Source organism: Medicago truncatula, chromosome 8, assembly GCF_003473485.1.
Source record: "Medicago truncatula cultivar Jemalong A17 chromosome 8, MtrunA17r5.0-ANR, whole genome shotgun sequence".
NCBI classification, from domain to species: domain Eukaryota; kingdom Viridiplantae; phylum Streptophyta; class Magnoliopsida; order Fabales; family Fabaceae; genus Medicago; species Medicago truncatula.
In genome coordinates, this window is record NC_053049.1 from 49,608,220 (window position 1) to 49,628,937 (window position 20,718).

Genomic DNA, 20,718 nt, shown 5'->3' on the forward strand with positions numbered 1-20,718 from the left:
GTTACTGTGGATGTTGATGTTGAAAATCTTAATGATAATGAAGATGATAATTAAAATGTTGATAATGTTAATGACATTCACATTAGTGTAGATGTATTTGATCCAAGAAATTGGGATTCTCTTGAGTCTAAAATGATTGAGTTGTTAGCTACAAAAGGCCCTGTAAGATATTTAAGTATTGTGAAGGGTCCTAAAGATAAATCTTCTAGACGCTTTACGGCTAATTTGTATACTAGAACTTTATCAAATGGAGAGAAGTGTGATAGAGATTGGCTTGTTTATTCAAAAGAGCTTGATAGATTATTTTGTTTTTGTTGTAAAGTTTTTAAAAGAGGGATTGGTAGAGGTCAATTAGTAAATGAGGGTTTTAGTGATTGGTCACATGTTTTTGTTAGACTTAAAGAGCACGAGGCAAGCTTGGAACACATTAAGAGCATGACTAATTGGTATGAGTTGCGTCAAAGGATGAATAGTTTTCAAACTATTGATAAAACAACTCAAAAATTGATTGAGAAAGAAAAGGAACATTGGAAAAGTGTTTTAAAAAGAATCATTGCAATAGTGAAATTCCTTGCTAAACATAATTTGGCCTTCCGTGGTTCTGTAGACAAATTGGATGAAGATGGCAATGGAAACTTTTTGGGCTTAATTGAAATGTTAAATGAATTTGATCCATGTGTCCGAGAACATGTTAGACGTGTTACTGTTGATAATCTTCATGTTCACTATCTTGGGCCTAAAATCCAAAATGAGTTAATACTTTTGCTTGCTTCTAAAATTAAAAATCAAATCATTAAAAAAATCAAGCAAGCAAAGTATTTCTCAGTGATACTTGATTGTACTCCTGATATTAGTCACCAAGAACAAATGTCTTTGATAATACGATATGTAGATGTTTCTTCAAATTCTGTTAGCATTGAGGAGTCTTTTTTAGGATTTTTGAATGTGAATGATACAACTGGGCAAGGGCTTTTTGATGTTTTACAAGATGAATTGAAAAATCTTGATCTTGACATCTTTGATGTGCGAGGACAAGGTTATGATAATGGGTCAAATATGAAAGGAAAACATCGAGGTGTACAAAAGAGGTTTTTAAATATAAATCCAAGAGCCTTTTATACTCCTTGTAGTTGCCATAGTCTTAACTTGACATTGTGTGATATGGCTAACTCATGTGGTAAAGCTAAAGATTTTTTTGGAGTTGTTCAACGCATTTATACTATTTTTTCCAACTCTACTAAGAGATGGACAATTTTGAAAGATAATTTAAAAGGGTTGACTCCAAAATCATTGTCATCCACTCGTTGGGAGAGTCATGTAGAAAGTGTCAAAGCTATAAGAGCAGGAATGTCAGATTTTATTGAAGCTTTACTTGAAGTGTCAGATAAGGATGACGATTCTAAAATAAGAAGTGAAGCTAAATCTTTAGCAACACATGAACTTGGTGATTTTGAGTTTATAGTATCTATAATTATATGGTTTGACATATTATCTGCAATTAATTTGGTTAGCAAGCTCTTACAGTCAGATGATATGCTTATTGATGTTGCTATGTCAAAAATAAAAGAGTTAATTTCTTTTTTTAAGGAATATAGAAAAACTGGTTTTAAGAAGGCCTTGGATGATGCTACAGAAGTTGCCATTGAATTGAATATTGACCCGGTATTTCCTCAAAGGCGCATAATTCGAAGAAAAAGGCAGTTTGATGAGGATTTGAATACCCCGTCAGTTGAGCAATCTGAAGAAGAATCTTTTAGAGTTAATTACTTTCTTTGCCTTGTTGATCAAGCTATTGTATCTCTTAATAAGAGATTTGAACAATTCCAACAATATGAAGCTGTTTTTGGTTTTTTGTTTACTTCTGACAAGTTAAAATCATTGGATAATGCGATTTTGGAGTCTTGTTGTGGTAAATTTGAACAAGCATTGAAGCATAATGAGAAATCTGATATTGATGGGAGAGAACTATATGTGGAGTTAAGGTCACTAAAAGATATCTTGCCTGAAGAAAAAATGGGACCTATTGAGATTTTAAGATTTTTGAAAGGCATGAGTTATTTTTCTAATACAATTGTTGCATATAGAATTTTATTGACTATTCCCGTGACAGTTGCCTCCGCAGAAAGAAGTTTTTCAAAGTTGAAGTTGTTGAAGTCTTACATGCGGTCTACCATGCTACAAGAAAGACTTAATGGCTTAGCAATGATAGCAATTGAGAATCCTATGTTGCGAAATATACAATACGAAGAGTTGATTGATGAATTTGCTTCAGTAAATGCGCGTAGGAAGTCTCGTTTTGGTGTGAATGAAGACTCGTTTTGAAGGTATTCACCTAAACTCGTTTTATATTATTTATTATATTATTTATTTCTTTTGTTTACAGACTTCATTTTTAATTTAAATAGGGCTGCGATTTTTTTGTAGTTGCTGTAATTGCTTGGCTTCTGTGCTGCCAGCTTTTTGGGTTTTTTGTTGTTGTTGTGCTGCCGGCTTTGTGCGCGCATGGCTTTTGGTGGTTTTGTGCAGGTTTCATTTTCTGTCCTCTTGTTTTAGCCTTTTAGGCCTATTAGAATTAGTTCCTCTTGCTTTTGGTGTTAGGTGGGGGTTCCTCATGTATACGGTAGTCATTTTCACCTATGGGTGTACCGCATATATACGGCACCTTGTATTTATCTTTTAAAAAATATAAATAGAACATTGCTCTTTTAAAAAAAATACGTTTTGATTTTATCACTGGCCTCTTTTCATTCCCCGAGCCGAGCCTCCGAATTCTCAGGGATGGCCCTGCCTAGACGTTGGTGACGACGGTACCGCATGCATTTATGTGTCGTGTCTAGGGGCATATCATATTGTGGCATGAGTCCTAATTGTGAAAATAATTGATATACTTGTGGTTGTGAGTGATTGGTTGTGATAATTGGATTTATCATTATGATCCTGTATCACAACCAAGTACTCACATGATGCCTGATTCTTCATCTCGCTGTTAGAAAGGTCCATGATTCAGAATTAAATACAAATAAGTCTCTGACTCTGCACTTCTGTTATCACTTTAGTCTCTCCCGTTAAAAAAATCTGTTAAGTGATGATGTGGCGCATGTGTTATGCTGACGAGGATTAAGAGGTGTCACAGAGACCAAAGTGAAAGTAGAAAATTGTCACTTTGGTCCCTGAACCAAAAATCAATATTCCTAAATTTGGGATTTAGAGATTTGAGATTTAATTTGGGAATATTGATTTTTGGTTCAGGGACTAAAGTGACCATTTTCTACTTTTACTTTGGTCCATATGACACATCATACTTCTTGTCAGCATAAGACATGCGCCACATCATCACTTAACATATTTTTTTAACGACAGAGACTAAAGTGATAAGAGAAGTGCAGAGTCAGCGACTTATTTTAATTATGAGTCAGTGACTTTTCTAACAGCGAGATGAAGAATAAGAGACTAAAATAATTATTTATTTTATGATTATTAAGCATTTCTTGGCAACTTCTCTTGTCGATATCTCTCTCTGGCGTCTTCCTCTCTTGTTGCAAACATTGAATATGAATGGCATGAAAGTAGAAAATGTGGACGAAGCTTAGGCACATAAAAACATGAAGTCACAAATTGCGGCATCAGTGGACCCCAAAATGGTGGCCAATCGGGTACCACATAATCAGGACAAAAGCATCTCTACCTCAGAAAATAGGAATTCAGACCCACGGAAACACGTTCGCGAACATTTATTTTCTTCCTAGTCGTACAATAAAATGGAGGATGAAACATGTAATGTAAATATATATGAATAGTAGGCGCGAGAATTTATTTATTTATATATTAAAATAAATATTGGAGGGGAAGTGATAAATAGAAGGCACATATCCCGTTTCGCTTGTAAAAAAGAAAAGAAAAGAAGCAAACCAACCCAAACAAGGATCCGTTCATCTGTTCGTCTAATCCAACCTAGCCGTATGGACGTGGCAGCCACCGCCGTCCTCCTCCTATCACCGCCGCCTTCTTCAATTACAACCGGATCCTGCCGCCTTCTTCACTTTCCTCCTTCTAATAATAAGGTACTATCTCTGTTTTGTTTATTTGATTGATTAATTCATTGATTGTTGCTGCTGCTGCTGGATAATAATAATTACCACTAGTTGTTGGAATTACAACCAAACTAATGCTTTGTTTATGCTGTCTTCTCAAGTTAATAGTATCATTCAAAAGTCCCTATGTAGTAATCTTGCAGTTTAATTTTGCATTCACAAACAAAATACTTATATTAATTTCTTATTATTATTATTATTGATTATTGATCCATTCCTTGGTTGCTAGGTGTGCGCTTCCGTCCCCATCCCTAGGCATAAGCATGAGAGACTCTCCGTTGGAATTGCTGCAAATACGATAACAAGAAGAAGAAGAAGAAGAAGCTTTGTAGTTAGAGCAGCAACATCCTCTTCCTCCTCGCCAGACCCAGACTCATCTCATAAGATTGCACCTCTTCAGTTTCAATCTCCAATCGGTCAGTTTCTTTCTCAGATTTTGATCAATCACCCCCATCTTGTGCCTGCTGCGGTGGACCAGCAACTTCTCCAGCTCCAATCTGATCGTGATGTTGCTCATCACCAACAAAACCAAGATCCTTCTCCTACCACATCCACCGATCTTGTTTTGTACAGGTTTCTTCCATTCTTTCACCTCAATTCATCAATCTATTGTCCTATTTCTTACTTGTTCATGTTAACCATTTTACTATCTTCTCAACTTTTTCAGGAGAATCGCTGAGGTCAAGGCAAATGAAAGGAGGACAGCTCTGGAAGAGATCTTGTACACATTGGTTGTGCAAAAGTTCATGGATGCTAATATCTCTTTGATACCCTCTATAACACCAGATGCATCTGGTAGGGTCGATTCATGGTCAAATGAAGATGGGAAACTTGAGCAGCTTCACTCGAACGAAGCATATGAGATGATCCAAAACCACTTGGCTCTCATTCTTGGTAACAGAGCAGGAGATCTATCCTCCGTTGCTCAAATTAGCAAACTGAGGGTAGGGCAGGTCTATGCAGCATCAGTGATGTATGGTTACTTTCTTAAGCGAGTTGACCAAAGGTTCCAGCTGGAGAAGTCGATGAAAGTTCTTACAAGTGCATCAGACGATAGTAGTATTCATCAAACTATTGTGGATGATGCAAGACCTGGTAGTGAAGTGGACACTTCCCAAGTGACATCTCATCCTGAAGTATCTACTTGGCCTGGCGGCGATGTCAGTCCTGGTGGATTTGGCTATGGTATAAAGCCGACCAGGTTGCGTAACTATGTGATGTCCTTTGACGGTGATACCCTCCAGAGATACGCAACAATAAGATCTAAGGAGGCCGTGAGCATTATTGAGAAGCACACAGAGGCATTGTTTGGAAGACCCGGAATGGTTATCACACATGAGGGGGGAATTGATTATTCAGAGGATGAAACCATCAAAATTAGCTTTGGTGGTTTAAGGAGACTTGTTTTAGAGGCTGTGACTTTTGGTTGTTTTCTCTGGGATGTTGAGAGCTACGTGGACTCGAGGTACCGTTTCGTCTTAAATTGAGTTGTGCATCCTCCCACATGTTCGAAGGCATTGTTTTCGTACATTGGTACTGCTGAATAGAATACAAGTTAATGTAGTTTGCTGTTAAAGATAGTCCAATTATTGTTAATTAATTTATGTGTATATACTATTACTATTTAGTGATTTTGACTCTAGATTTTACTAATCAAAGAAAATTTATTGTTGTGTAGTTCTTTGCTCCTTTCTTTTTTTCCCAGCAAAAACTCATTATAGTCATGGTTGTAGCTTTTATGATGATCCTAGTATGTAAAAGTTTCTTATTACTGTGGTTACTACTATTTACTACCGCTCTCACCTTTTTTACCCGGATCTGATGGCTTATTTTTGCTATTTAAGTACCACACAATTATTTATATATTTTTATGAGATTAGAGAGAATTAGAGATAAAAAATAGTCCAAATATGCCACCAAAAATGATTTCAAACCGAAGTTATGGCTCGAAAGGAAAGCGTGGTAAATTTTTTAGTTTCTTACAGTGCAATTGTTTTGTCGTATCAATCAAAAGCATACGCGTCAATTTTACTTTTTGAAAGGGCTGTTAGATGTACCAACAAATATATTAACTTTAGACTATCAGCGAGCTCAACGGAGCAGCTTCTCCCAGCAGTTTAATACCATCCAAATGGTTTATCTATTAATTTTTAAGTGTTGCTTCATGGCAATGAATTATACATTTCAATTATATTTTTTGAAAGGGCATTGTTAAATTAAATGTACCTCTACATTTGTGGTTGAACCAAGCTATTCAGAACAGAACTAAACATCAAACCGGTGTAGGTTGGCTCAAAGGTCAAAGGTCCGACTGAGGTCAAGCCGTGGTTAGACCGTTAACAATTAAAATGAACATTAAAATAAGAAAACAGATTCATGCACCCAGTACCAAGTACAGGTTCATGCACCCAAATCAGAAAAATAAATTAATTAAAATGAAGCAACTCTTTCCGCCCTCTATCAATATTATTGCAGTACACAAATGTAAATCCCAAGCACTTCAAATGGTAGTAGCTACGGTGTCCATGGTAGATTGTAGAAAGTGACTGAGGCGGCCCAGCTTGCAATTCCCTCTTGCTTTTTCGGTTCAAGGAAACGTGAGCACAATTTGCTTGCTGCTCTTTCCCTCCCTATCCCTTCACGGATGAGTCTCACACATTGGAAATTTTTTGATAGAGTTTGGAGCATGATCTATAAATATAAATGTGTATTGTTTAGAAACTTGCAAAATTATTTAAGTTGTAACACTTAGATCTTTTTTTTTTTTTTTTTTATCCTATTCAGGTCCTTTATTTTTAGAAAGAGGACGGCTATATAGCACAATATGTTAAAGTGGCGAATCGCACGACAAGCCAACCTGTTTCCTTTGACTGTTATGACTTCTCGGCGGTAAGCGTACCGAGGCTATCAGGACACAAAAAATACACATGCTCAGATAACTCAGACACTTTCCAAACTGCCAAAGAAACAAAACATAGTGGGCTGTTTTGTATTTAAATTAGTTAGGGGTCCATAACCGCAACTTTTGGAAAGATAGGGGTCCAAAAGTACAGTTAAGCCAATATTAAAGTAATAAGTTATGATTCTAGTCAAATTGGTACTGCAACGTGTGACTTTAATCAATCTCGTTTTAAAAGAACATTGTATTATTATCATGCAGGACTGAAAAACAAGCAGCGATAGTGAATCTAGAACCATTGGAAAAATAGGAAGCAAAAACAAACCAAAGAAGAAGTGATAAGGAGCATAAAGGGGTAAGGGTAATGTTTGAATTATTGGCTGTGAATTCGAAGTTATTAGTTGGGGTATATGATTCACATTGACAATATATTTTCTCAAATAAGCGATGAAAGGGTCTGTCATGTGTGGTGAAATTAAGCATTATTGATTGTGTGTGTATGTAGACATGATTTTGGGTTAAGTAAGGATGTGAATAAGAGTTTTCAAGTAGCTCCTGGTTTTGGTCGATTTGATATTATTAGATTCTTTGTAGTTGGTATCGATGAGTGCTTTTGATGAGTGTGTATCTCAATCTAATTTAAACCATGGACTGAAAATGAGTGATTTTGGTTGTGAATAATATATTTGTGTGTGTTTGATACATTTCCAACCTTACTATGTGCTGATGGGTGTTGTATATTTGATTGCAGAATGGTGAGTTTTATGAATTTTATTCATAATCTATTGTTTGGAAAACAGGCGTTGATGATAGGATAAAATGACTTTTCCATGTAGATTTATATCACAATGCATATTCAAATGAATTTGAACTGAATTTTTGTGATGTTATCTGATTTTTGCAGTTTGCAGCAGCTGCTGCTGTGTTTCTCTCTTCCCTGTTGTGGCTGCTTTTTTGTCTGTAGGCGTGTCCCCTTTCGGTTTGGTGTTTAGGCAGCTTCAGCAGGGCTATGGAATAGAAATTTGATGAAGTGAATTTAATTTCAGAGTCATAACTGTTGTCTCGTGGTTGGTGTTTGTTTTTGGGGATTTCACAGCCATTGCCTTCTATGGTTTTGCGGTGATTTTATACTATTTGCGGTGTTTTTTGGATTTTACGCCTGTTTGCGGCATCGTTGTATCTTTTTCACCGTGGCTTTGCGCCTTGCTAGAGTTCCGGTTTTAATAATATTTGTTGTTTCAGAAAAGAAAAAAAGAAGGATATTAACAAGATGAGTGGATAGAGATGAAAAGGATATGAACAAGAAAGAATGAAGCAATGAGATCGAATATTTTGAAACTACTTTTTTTTTTTTGTGCATTAAATAAAAATATGTAAATTGAATATTATGCAATTCTATGAAAATTTTGAATATGCTATGTTATTTGAATTTGAACTGATCTTCAGTATTTAGAAAAATAATGGGAAAAAAAAAATGCATGTGATAATTGATAAGGCACCTACAACACTCCTAGTTTCATTCTTTTGGCTTTGGCTTTGCTCCATGTGATAGCTGATAAGGCTCGTTTATTTATTTATTTTAGGGAATGTGATAGGGCTTGTTATACTTAATTGTTCTTTTTAATTAATTAAAAGTATATATGTTGAGCGCATATAACGAGCATCAACTTTTTCAACCGTTCTTATAAAAAGAAAATTCACATCGTCAGTCGATTGAAATTTATCCAAATGACAAACGTTGTCAAATAAAATCATTTCGAACGTGAAATATGACCTAATTGAAATAAGAGTTAACTAGGAACACGAACTTTCGGTGATCAGAATCTTAAAGATAAACGGTTACCCAAATGATAAACGGTATCAAACAAAATCATTTTAATTGTTGGATATGACTTAATGGAAGATAGAATGAACTAGAAACTTTGAATTTTGACGAAGGAATAGTTTGTGCGATTGGTTTATAACTAAACTTTGGATCGCCGAAAATCGAGTTTGTATTTCATCCTTAACCCGTTTTAAATTTTATTCAACGGTCAAATTAATTATGTGTCAATATAAATTTTATTTAGGTTTATGTCGATTAAATAATAAAATGGTAGGCTTGTGTCAACCCATAATAGAATGAACTAAATCATTGATTAATTGTCCACTATTCAAAATTGGTAACAACAATTAAATAAAATTAAAACCCTTAAAATTTACAAGTGCATACAGTTGGTGATATTAAATTATGTAATACTTACAGGTCTTTGGGTGGTCCAATTTTGTTTTTTTGCCAATTTTTTATTATTACTCATCTTCTTCGCCCGCGAGTTTAAAACGGGTCGTTTCGACCCATGATCTGACCCGACCGGATCTCAATACACAGTGAAATTAAAATATTTTTAGTTAATCTTTGTAAGGTTCTTGAAACAAAAAAAAATGTGGATCCTTTCACACAGTAATTTCGAGAACTATCGTTCCATGAAATCTGTGACCCTCACTCACAATCGAAATCATAGTAATATGATTTTGATTTCATGAAATAGGATTTGGCTTCAATCCGTCACTCTCGTTCAATCTCACTCACAATCTGAACTGGTAAATCTCTCCCTTACTCACTCGTTTATGTTTCTTCAATTGCTAACTGGTAAACTTTGAATCTCGGAATGAAAACATGAAGGATGGGGGAAAGAAAATTAAGGTGAGACTGAGAACCAAGCTGATAACACACGTGTTTCTAAGGGTGGTGTGAATTACTACTCTCAATGTTTAAGTTTTGGGGGTGTATCCAGAAAAAACAATAAAACCAATATTTTTCATTATAATATGTTTCCTTTTATTATTTATTTATTTTCAGCAGGTCACCACACCTCCTAAAACTGCCACCTGTTCAAAAATCTTTCACTTGTGTTTGGTGCACAAATCTTCCCCTTGTGCACCCTAAATGCCACCCATAGTAGATTATTTCAAAAGAAGTTTACACAAATTTTGCAAAAGAGAAACGTGATGACATTGAAGAAGTCAACAAATTTAATTTCCAAATAAAATTAATTAAATCAATTAGAATAAAATAAATAAATATAAATAACTTTTGAAATATCTAAAATATACATTATGGGTTTCTTCTATAAATAAAAACTAAAATAAAAATATGCAAGAGAAAATAGCCACGTTCTGATCGTTGTCATGGTTACATGGGCGGAGGCAGCATGAAACATGGTGTGGCATATGCCACACCAGTTTCTAATCTTTTTTTTTTTTTTTTTTTTAATATGCATAATTCATAAGGGAAAGGCCTGGCACGGGGAAGATAGAAATTGAAAATTGAAAAACATAAACAAACACTTTTCTTTTCCTATTCTCCTCTTCTCCTCCTCTTCTCCTCTTCTCATTCATTCTACTCTCCTCTTCTCCTCTTCTCAAAAATCACAATTCACAATCAATGAATCAAATATCTTCTTACAACAAACAAACAAACCTCTCCTTCCACTCTCATCAGTCAGCAACATAATTTTCTCTCTTCACTCTAAGTCTAAGCCAAGGTAAGTGAAATAGTCAATTGATTCTCTACTTTCTCATTCATTCTACAATTGCTTTTTTAGGGTTTTAGAATTGTGAATTGGGGATTTGGGGTTTTTTTTAGGGTTTGAATTGGGGTTTTAAAATTCTGCAATGGTGTTTATGATAAAAATTGCTTGTTTATGATAATTGATTAATTATTGTACAATGGTGTTTATAAATTATAGGATGAAGAAATTCTTCCCTGTGTTGTCTAGAGACAAAGCTAGTTCTTCGACTACGGATATTGATCCCAACTCGACCAATGAGGGTGTTAAAGTTGTTGATTATAAATTGTTGGAAACAGATCCAGGAATTAGGCCTCCAATTTCAAGCTATCATCCTGACATCCAAGATGAGGTACGTAAAGCTTACTTGAAAATTCGTCGTCATCAACCTCCTAGCAACTTTGTTTATCCTTGGTCTGATTTTCGTGGAACAAGACGTCGATTTAACAAGAATTGGTTTAATTTGTATGATTGGCTTGAATATAGTGAATCTAAGAACCTAGCATTTTGTTTGCCATGTTTTTTGTTTAAAAATGTGTCTAATTATGGTGGGGATCACTTTGTGGGAGATGGTTTTGGTGATTGGAAGAATCCCCGAAAATTGGCTAATCATGCTACTTCTAATAATTCTCATGTTGATTGTGTGCATATGGGTTATGCTCTCATGAACCCAAACCAAAGTATTAAGGCTGCATTTGTTAATCAAACTAAGCAAATGAATGTTGAATATTGTGTCCGTGTTAAGACATCCCTTTTAGCTACTAAGTATCTTTTGAGGTGTGGATTGGCATTTAGAGGAAGTGACGAGGCTGATGACTCTTTATACAAGGGGCCATTTCTTGAGTTGTTGGACACTTTAAAGGAAAACAACTCAGATGTAGCTACTATATTAGATTCTGCGCCAGGAAATAGCTTAATGACTTGCCCTAAGATTCAAAAGGATCTTGCTTCTGCTTGTGCATGTGAAATAACTCGAGAAATTGTTTGTGATATTGCGGATGATGTGTTTTGTGTTTTGATCGATGAATCTGGTGATGTTTCTGGTAGAGAACAAATGGCTGTTGTTCTTCGTTATGTTGATGGTGATGGTTTGGTAAAAGAGAGATTTCTTGGTATTACAAGTGTTAAAGAAACAAGTGCTAAGTCACTTAAAGATGCACTTGAGACGATGTTGCCTATAAATGGATTGAGTTTCTCTAGCATCAGGGGACAAGGTTATGACGGAGCTAGCAATATGCGAGGTAGATTTGGTGGTTTGAAAACTTTAATTCAAAATGAGAATCCATCTGCGCATTATGTGCACTGTTTCGCACATCAACTTCAATTGGCACTTGTTGCTTGTGCTAAGACTCACAAACCTGTTAGTGGTTTTTTCGGTAAGGTCAACATGCTTGTTAATTTCATACGAGCTTCTAACAAGAGACAAGAAATGCTCCGGGACAAACAACTAGCTCAATTTGCTAAATTGATTGAGGAGGGCGAGATAGAGACCGGTAGTGGACTGAATCAAGATTCATCAATTGCTCGAGCAGGGGACACTCGTTGGGGATCCCACTTTAGGACTCTCACTAGTTTGATGACTTTGTATGGTGCCATTGTTGAGGTAATTGTAGAAGTGGGGAATGATCCCTCGTTTGATAAATTTGGTGAAACTGTGCTTTTGCTTGATGTGCTTCAATCATTTGATTTTATCTTCATGTTATATATGATGGTTGAGATTTTGGGAATTACAAATGATTTGAGCCTAGCACTACAAAGACGTGATCAAGATCTTTTAAATGCTATATCACTTGTCAATGATACCAAAAAACAATTACAAGAAATGAGGAATGAGGGGTGGGAAGAACTTATATCTAGGGTTGTGACAATTTGCACTAAACATGAGATTGATGTACCTGATATGGATGCACCATATATGGAAGGAAAGAAACCTAGGTGAGTCCCTCCGGTTTCTAGTGTTTCTAATTTGCATCATTATAAGAATGATTGTTTGTTTAGTGTTTTAGATTTGCAATTGCAAGAGCTTAATGCTAGGTTTGATGAAGAGAATACCGAACTTTTACAATGTGTTTCATGTTTGAGTCCTGCAAAGTCATTTTCTGCTTTTGATGTGAACAAATTATTGAGGATGGCTGAGCTTTATCCAAATGATTTTGTAGATGTGTCGGAAGTGGAGTTGCGCAGACAACTTCATAATTATGTTAGAAATGTTAAATCTGATCCAAAATTTGCAAAGTTGAAAGGGCTTTCGGATCTTTGTGCAATACTTGTGGAAACAAATAAGTGCAAGACATTTGCTTTGGTTTTTAAGCTTTTGAAGTTGGCTTTGCTCTTGCCGGTTGCAACTGCAAGTGTTGAACGTGTTTTTTCAGCTATGAAGATTGTGAAGAGTCATTTACGTAACAAAATGGGTGATCAATGGTTAAATGATCGGCTTGTAACTTTTATTGAAAGAGATGTTCTTTTCACAATTAGCACTGATGTTATTCTAGCTCATTTTCAACAAATGGATGGCAGACGATTTTCATTGTAATTTAACAAATGTATGGTTAAATGTTTATATATTATTTTTAGTATAATTTTATTATAGTTTCTTTAAAAATTTTGCCACACTAATATGCAATGTCTAGATCCGCCCCTGCATGGTTACCATATTTTTTGTTTAGAGAATAGAAACTTCCACCACTTATATATACTAGCTCCAATTGTTGGAGTCTCGTCACTGTCTCTTAATCCCTTGTATTGTTGTTGTCTCTACTGTCACCTTCACTGTTGTTTTCGTCGTTGTCTTCACTTATGCGGCTCTTGCTGCACAACTATAGCTGCCTAACATCACTGCAACACCAGCCTTAACCATCGGTTCAAATCGATCCCCTGTTTCAGAAAACATACACCTACAATGATTTGGGATTTTGCTATTGAAGCGGCGGTCCCAATATCTCACCGCGACGTTGCAACGAAAACCTTGGAATTGCATGTTTGAATGTCAGACCACTCTTTTATCGGCAACGGTTGCAATTACAATAACCATGAGGAAGACGATATAACTAAACAAAGAAAAAGTGGGATTCGTGTGATTTGTATGACACCTTGTGTCGTGCACGTTAGCATTTTTCTTCGAATCTAACCTTGACATGGAGCAACGTTAAAACTCTAAGCAGAGTTTGCCACCTATTTGAGTCGCACAATACTTGAGGAATTAGTCTCCGCAGTTCCGCTCGGAGTTTATTTGAACCGACTGAATGTAACGAAAGAACAACTAAACATATCAAGTAATATTTGATTTTTTTGTCTGTAGTTTTTTTTTTTGTCAAGTAGTCTAGATGGATTTGTAATTTTAATTTGAATTGATTTGAATTTCAAGACCGACCATTTTTTTGTTAACCCTCCGATTTCTAAAAAATAGCATCAATAATCCGGAGTTCGGATAAAAAGTGGGTAAAAATCAATAATTGTTCCACTTAGAAATCAAATTCTACTAAACACTTTGACATTAAGGGAAGTTTATTAAGTACTCGAGTTTGATTGCTATGTTTTTAATTTCCATTTCTGGTTACAGCAAAATACTATAAATTATTGATTTTACTTGAAAATTCTAGTAATCATGGAAAAAGCCAATCACAAAGTCAAGAAAGAGAGAAAATACAACATGCAGGACGTTAGACCTAAGAGTGGCATTGGAGAGAAGCACAAGGCCATTAACTATGAAGTAACAAGGCGAGTGTAACTGTTTCGTGCATATGGTGCGACAAATATGTCGTACCAAATAACATTGCTCTTTTCATTTAGAAGAAAGTACACAATATTATCTCTATTTTCATTTTTGTGTCAAATAGCGATCACAAAAAGCGAAAAAACGTAAAAACCCAAATCCAAATCTATGAAGTACTAACAAAAAATCCAAATCCAAATCTATGAAGTGCTAACAATTAAAGCTTAATTTTTTTCAAGAAGATTTTCTTAATTTTATTTTTTTTAAATTATTGTCAATAATTATACTGAACAAAATAATAATAAAACATAATAATTTGATTGAAAATTTCTTTAAAAAAGAAAAAGAAAAAATTTCAGGGACCAATATCAAAGTGCATAAATTAATATAAAAAAATGTTGAAAGTGTAGAGACTAATGATATTTTTAACTAAAAAAATCATGAATAAAATAATAATTAAAAAGTTGGATTTCTTCTCTTTAAGTGTGCCACGTGGCGTGGTATGATTGGTCCACGTGACACACTTTAGTTTTGGTTTTTTTTTAACTAAGACTTAACAGAAGGACCAAAACCAAAAACTTTACAAAGTGCAGGGACCAATGCCAGACAAATAAAAGTGCAGGGACCAATGCCAAAATTGGGTGAAAGTGTAAGGACTAATCACATATTTAAGCCTAAAGTTAATTACACTCCCCTCCCCTAAGAGAAACTTGAATTACACTCGAGTCTCTTATTGTGTTAAAATATACACTCATATCCTTTGGAAAGCAAAATTTATTACTCCCATTCCCTTTGAGATGCTTGTATTAAACTGATTCCCTTAATAATTAAATATACAATGCACTTTAATCTATTTTAAGATAAATAAATATTTTTATAATATATACTAATTTCGAATCACCATTTAAAAAAATAAATTCCTTTTTTATAATTTAAATATCAATAACAATACAATTTAATTAGTTTGTTATTAATTTTATAATTTAGAGTATAAAATATTCAATTTTAAATAATCATACTTAATTGACTTTAGTAATTTTCACATATTTTAGTTTTATTTTAGGTTGTTTCATATTTTATAATAGGGTTTAAAACGATATATTAATGAAATTGTGAATAAAAAATAGTGAAAAAAATATGAATTCAAAATTTGATTATATTAAAATGGACCAGCAATACTATTTTTCTTTGTTTTTTTTTTTGAATACAATACTATTTTTCTTTGAAGTGTGTTAGATTATATTTTTTGCTAGATTATCTATACTATATATAAAGAAAACTACCCCTTTCAGTTTTTTTGGGTTGGATTTTTCTTTTCAAAAATGGCCTTGATTTTTAATACAAATAACACATGTAACAAATAGATAAGAATAAATTTAAATATATTAAAATAAAACTGTAACAAACACAAATGTCAAGTTTTTTCTTTTTCTTTTCTTTTATCATTTAAAAAGTGTAACAAACCAGATGATTGTATCTATACTTACTTTTTCATCATCCCAATTATACCCTTAAACAACAACTTTTTTATAATAAAAATTGTTGTTGGTGTCATTAAAAAAAATAAATTTAGATTATATTTTTTTGTTGTTATATTGTTGGTTTCATTGAAATAGATAATCATGGTTAGTTTGATTTGTTATATTTTGAAAACAAAAAACATTTATATTTTTACTTTTTAATCAAAATTAAAATTTCATAAATAAACACCGTTCATAATTTCAAATATTAGCGCAATAACAAGAGCGGAAAGAGTTAGAATTAAAAAAAAATATAGAGGGACTAAAGCGTATATTTTAACATGAGAGGGGATAAGAATGTAATTCAAGCTTCTCTTAAGGGGGAGAGTGAAATATTTTCTAATATATTTTGATTAAAATTGGATGGATATATTTTAAAATAAAAATGGAGAAGAATTTAGGTACCGTTTGAAGATAAATAATTATCACAAGAAAGGGGGGTTTGAATTGTGATGTAATAAAAATTACCTATTAAAAATTCTCAACAAATACGTTAGTGATTTAAATGGAATTTTAAATAGATATAGTGAAGGTGTGTGACTAGTGCAAATATAAAATAGATAAGGAAGAAAGATCACACAAAAAAGTTATCCTGGTTCACCCAACGTGGGTTAGTCCAGTCCCCACAATGCTTGTGAGATTTTCCACTAGGTAATTGAGTTATGACTTAATCTCAATTCCTTCTTTCTTTTTAGATCTTTCTGATCTTTACAACACTTTCTTTCAACTTTCACTTGGTCAAGTCACTTGCCGTTACGAGCAAGAATTTTTACCACCTCTCTGCACACTTGCAGATCCTTTTACACTAGTATTTAAGAGTATTAAACTTCTTCAAAGATTTAATACAAAAGAGCTGCTTGCTCAAAACAAAGATATAGATCTTGAGTGATTTGTAAACAAAGAAATTCTTTGATGAATATTGTCTTTTCTCTTTTGCTCAAAAGTTGTTTTTCTCACTTGCTGAAGTCTTCTATTTATAGGAGAAAAACTCTTGATAAATTCTTCCTTTCTTGCAGCGCAAGAATCATGGGAGCCGTTGAGATGAAACTGTTCCTTTTAAAGTTGAGATCGATCTCTAAATCTGCTGAAGCTTTCATTTGTACTTTGTTGCTTGCTACGTGAGACATGAGCTTTGTACAACTCATTTCCTTTTCATTTGTTGCTGTAACATTAAGTCTTGAGCCCAAAGAAAAGGCTTTTCTTGTACTAGGTAGCTTTCTTGTCATGTTGTGAGGTGACCATAAAGTGAATATCCAAAGGTTCATAGTTTTGTATTTGTCTTTCACTCTTGATGTGTTGTCGAAATTATAGTGGTCATTCTCATGCCAACCTTTTTTGCACATGACATTAAATATGTTCTTTTTGTTCATATGTTCATTTGTAGTAAGCTTCAAATAATATTTCCTTGTCATGATATAGTATATGCTTGAAATATTTATTGCTTCCTTAAATGTAACATTCCATTGCTCTGTACGTGCTTGACCTTATTTGAACTTAAATCCATATTTGAGACCAATGCTTGAGATCAATCTCTCCATCATAACTTGGTGCTTTCCTTGATAATTGTACAATGCTTTTATACCTTTAACTTAAAAGAGATACTCAAGAGCACAAGTTATATAACAATTAAAATCAGAATTAATAAAGTTTAATTTAATTAGTTTGTTATCTTTAAAACTAAAAATAGGGATTTAGATTTTATATCAACAATCTCCCCCTTTTTGAAGATGACAAACTTATTGAATTAATTCTTTATTTAAAAATTCTGATGTATTTACAAAGAGCTTTTTATAGAATCTGTGATTTATCAAATAAGCTCCCCCTTAATTTAAGCATTCAATTTCAATAAGCTCCCCCTTAATTTATGCATGCAAAAATGAATTTGTAAACAAGGAGATACACATGAATTTTGTTTGAACCAAAATATCATTCAATTCCAAAAGATGTTGTACACGATTTTGATCATATTGTCAGTACATAATCCATGGTTCAACAAAAAAATGTTCCTAGCTTAGAAATTGAAAGACATAACAGAATTTAAAAATAAACATAAAAGCATGAACAGCAAGATTCCAGTTTTTTTGATACACCAAGTAGAATCAATTCATTTATCCCCCTTTGGCAGATTCAAAAAGAGGGGGTTGTGAAGGACTGGAAAAGACACACGAGTGATTAAGGCTTGGAGGTAGCAGGGCCAGAAGATGATGCACCAAAGGTAGAGCGAGGCGGGGTCACACCAAACCTTTTGCAGTAATAAGCAATGAACCAATCACGAAAGTTGGCAACATCAAGAACCATGAAGGATTGCAGGTTGTAGACAAGATCAAGTTTCTCAAGGATGGGACGAAGAGCAGCAGTGAGGTCAGCCATTGTCAGATGGGGTGGTGGCGGCACATTGCGAGAGCCAGCTGAAGCGTCAGGAGTGTTGGGTGGAGCTGGTGGTGGTCCATATTGGCCAGAGCTTTCAAAGGTTCCAATGTGAGATGGGAGGGAAGGAAGTGATTGATCAGAAAACATGTTACCAAAGTAAGATTTGACAGGGGCAGAGAAGGATCCTGAACCACTTGATGTTCTGAGCAGAGTTTCTAAGAAACTTGAACCGAAAATAGAAGGAGAGCTACCATGTTGATGGCTGAAAAGAGGAGATACGACAGTGGGTTCACCATGAGCAGCAGAAGGGAAAGCTTTCTCAGCTTGTTCGAACCAAGTGTTTCCTGGAATGTGAGATAAAAAAGGAGAGTTTAAGTCAAGGACAGAGTTTGAAGCTTGATTAAACTTCTCAGAGACTTGAGTGGTAGGCATCACAGTGCTAGGTATGGGATTTCCTTCACAAGTTTCTTCCAAGATGGCATCCAAAAGCTCATCCATTGGAGCTTTTCCTTTGTCTACCCTGTTGCCTTTCATAGATGTTTCAGCTTCATCAGGAGTATTGCTCGGTTGAGGAATCTCGATTGGGGGTGTTTTCTTCATATGAGCAATGTTTTTGGGCAAGAATTCTGAACAGACAGTATCAAATTTCTCTTTGTCAAGGTTGATGTTGAAATCCTTGAAAACACGAGTAAGCACCATTCCATAGGGGACACAAGATTTAGTTTTCTTAAGAGTGGTGGCATGAATCATGTGACGAATGATTATGACAGGCAGATTGATATCAATACTATGAAACATGTGATACATAACAAGAATATCAGTTTCAGATACCTTGTGTTTGCTTCCTTTTCGAGGGGTGATAGAAAATTGACACATGTTATGGAGAAGTTTGTATTCCTTTTTGAGATTTGCAGAAATCAGATCATTATCAGATTCATACTTAACAAACATTTCTCGAATGATGTCAAAACGTGATACCCCAGCATTTGCATATCCTGTTCTTCCATAGCATTTCAGCCCTTTCTGAGGAATGTCCAGAATCACAGCCAGTCTTTCAGCAGATAACTCAATCACTTTGTCTTGAATTTTTGAGACAATCAAATCTTCCTTTGGAAAAGTTTCAGCCATGAAGTAGAAATTTCTTACCACTTCTGGATAATGGGTTTCTTTGATCTGAAAGAAATTCGTCCAACCTAGTGGTTTGACAAACTTGAGAAGGTCAACACCTTCTTTTAGTAGCTTCTCAAAGTTGTAAACTCTTCCCACACCAATTGGTCTTGCGACCCATTTTTTGAAATTGCGATCCAGAGAGGGATCATGCAAGGGGATGCGCATGTGCTTGATTTCAGAAGCAGAGCCTTCATTTAGCGATTTCTTGTTCTTGGATTGAGGGCTAGAGCATTCCTTTAGCAATTTCCTTTTCTGAACAGCAGCTTTGAAATCTTTCTTAATCTTTTCAATCCTTTCAGCATTCTTTTCGGAATCAGTAGGACTTTTCTTGAGATTTTTGAGGGGACGATCCTCGTCTGAATCCAAATCGACGAACATAACGTCACCACTTTTCCTTTTTGCTGAAAGTCTAGTGGATTTACGAACGGGTTTCTTAAGGGTTTCAGATGATTTTGCCATTCTAGGTCTAACGATTCGAGAGTAGGTTTTGAGAGGAGCAGAGTTGGTTCGACTTTTTGGAGGTGAGCAAGAGAAAGGATCGGAGTTTGGGTTACGCGGCGACGGAGGAGGTGGTGGAGATGGAGAGCGTTCAGGAGAGGGTGATGGAGAAAGGGAGAAATCAGTGTGATTCCCTTTTGTTCTAGCCATTTTCGAATGAGTTGTTTGAAGCTCAGTTGAAAGGTGTGAATGGAAGAGAAGTGAAACTGGGTTTTGATTTTATAGAGGAAGAGAAGTGATACGTTTTTCTTGAGAAGAAGAAGAGTTTGAGAAAGAGAAGAAAGAGCAGAGTGGTTGGGGAGAGTGAGAAGAGTGATGATTGATGTAGAGTAGACTAGGGAGAAGTGAAGTGACTGACTCTTCATCTTCAGCCGAAAAATTTCTTGGAAAGGAGGAGAGAGATGGCTAGAGTGTACTTGAAAGGTATAAAAACATCATGACAATCATTGTCCAGAAGTTAAAACTGAACTTAATCAGTTGGAGTTTTCAAGAAAAGAAGGAGATGCCATTCGTGTGAGACAAAAAAAGGAGAGATGACCTTTTTATGAAAAAATTAAAGGGGTTTCCTAATAATTTTTAATTTTTCTTTGATAAAAATAAATCTTTCCTCCACAAGAGGTTTCGTAAAAATATCAGCTAATTGATTTTCATTGTCAACAAACATAAGTTCAATTTCCTTTTTGTTTACATGATCACGAATAAAATGATGCTTAATTTCTATGTGTTTTGATCTTGAATGCTGAATAGGATTTTTTGATAAATTAATAGCACTGGTATTATCACATAGAATTTTAATATTTGCGTACCTGAGAGAGAAATCTTCTAGTTGATTTCTAATCCATAATACCTGAGAGCAACAATTTGCAGCGGATATGTATTCAGCTTCTGTTGTAGAAAGTGCAATGGTATT

General features: G+C 34.7%; 4 protein-coding genes across 5 annotated transcripts; all 4 read left to right on the forward strand.

Annotated features, from left to right (window-relative positions):
• The first annotated feature begins 100 nt into the window (after window positions 1–100).
• LOC112417477 (zinc finger MYM-type protein 1-like) lies at window positions 101–2,681 on the forward strand. 2 transcript variants are annotated; one of them, XM_024773277.2, is made up of 2 exons: window positions 101–2,324; window positions 2,406–2,681. In XM_024773277.2, the coding sequence occupies exon 1, from the start codon at window positions 133–135 to the stop codon at window positions 2,320–2,322; it is 2,190 nt and encodes a 729-aa protein (XP_024629045.1). In that variant the 5' UTR covers window positions 101–132; the 3' UTR covers window positions 2,323–2,324; window positions 2,406–2,681. The 2 variants fall into 2 exon arrangements, with proteins under 2 accessions (XP_024629045.1, XP_039684705.1); XM_039828771.1 differs by having other exon boundaries at window positions 2,425–2,681.
• A 1,131-nt stretch (window positions 2,682–3,812) lies between these two features.
• On the forward strand, window positions 3,813–5,877 carry LOC112417478 (UV-B-induced protein At3g17800, chloroplastic). The gene is made up of 3 exons (XM_024773278.2): window positions 3,813–4,061; window positions 4,321–4,664; window positions 4,759–5,877. The coding sequence occupies exons 1-3, from the start codon at window positions 3,960–3,962 to the stop codon at window positions 5,576–5,578; spliced, it is 1,266 nt and encodes a 421-aa protein (XP_024629046.1). The 5' UTR covers window positions 3,813–3,959; the 3' UTR covers window positions 5,579–5,877.
• Window positions 5,878–10,337: 4,460 nt separating this feature from the next.
• LOC120575813 (zinc finger MYM-type protein 1-like) lies at window positions 10,338–13,111 on the forward strand. The gene is made up of 2 exons (XM_039828448.1): window positions 10,338–10,514; window positions 10,719–13,111. The coding sequence occupies exon 2, from the start codon at window positions 10,720–10,722 to the stop codon at window positions 12,475–12,477; it is 1,758 nt and encodes a 585-aa protein (XP_039684382.1). The 5' UTR covers window positions 10,338–10,514; window position 10,719; the 3' UTR covers window positions 12,478–13,111.
• LOC112417462 (uncharacterized) lies at window positions 12,667–13,071 on the forward strand. The gene has a single exon (XM_024773171.2). It carries the CDS (start codon window positions 12,667–12,669, stop codon window positions 13,069–13,071), a length of 405 nt encoding a protein of 134 aa, XP_024628939.2.
• Window positions 13,112–20,718: the final 7,607 nt, after the last annotated feature.

Excerpts from the sequence above, each read along its gene's own strand:
- LOC112417477 (XM_024773277.2), top strand. The coding sequence starts at position 133 with ATGATTGAGTTGTTAGCTACAAAAGGCCCTGTAAGATATTTAAGTATT.
- LOC112417462 (XM_024773171.2), top strand. The coding sequence starts at position 12,667 with ATGGCTGAGCTTTATCCAAATGATTTTGTAGATGTGTCGGAAGTGGAG.
- LOC120575813 (XM_039828448.1), top strand. The coding sequence starts at position 10,720 with ATGAAGAAATTCTTCCCTGTGTTGTCTAGAGACAAAGCTAGTTCTTCG.
- LOC112417478 (XM_024773278.2), top strand. The coding sequence starts at position 3,960 with ATGGACGTGGCAGCCACCGCCGTCCTCCTCCTATCACCGCCGCCTTCT. Across the intron at positions 4,062-4,320 it reads TTCCTCCTTCTAATAATAAG|GTGTGCGCTTCCGTCCCCAT; the intron begins GTACTATCTCTG and ends CTTGGTTGCTAG. Across the intron at positions 4,665-4,758 it reads ACCGATCTTGTTTTGTACAG|GAGAATCGCTGAGGTCAAGG; the intron begins GTTTCTTCCATT and ends CAACTTTTTCAG.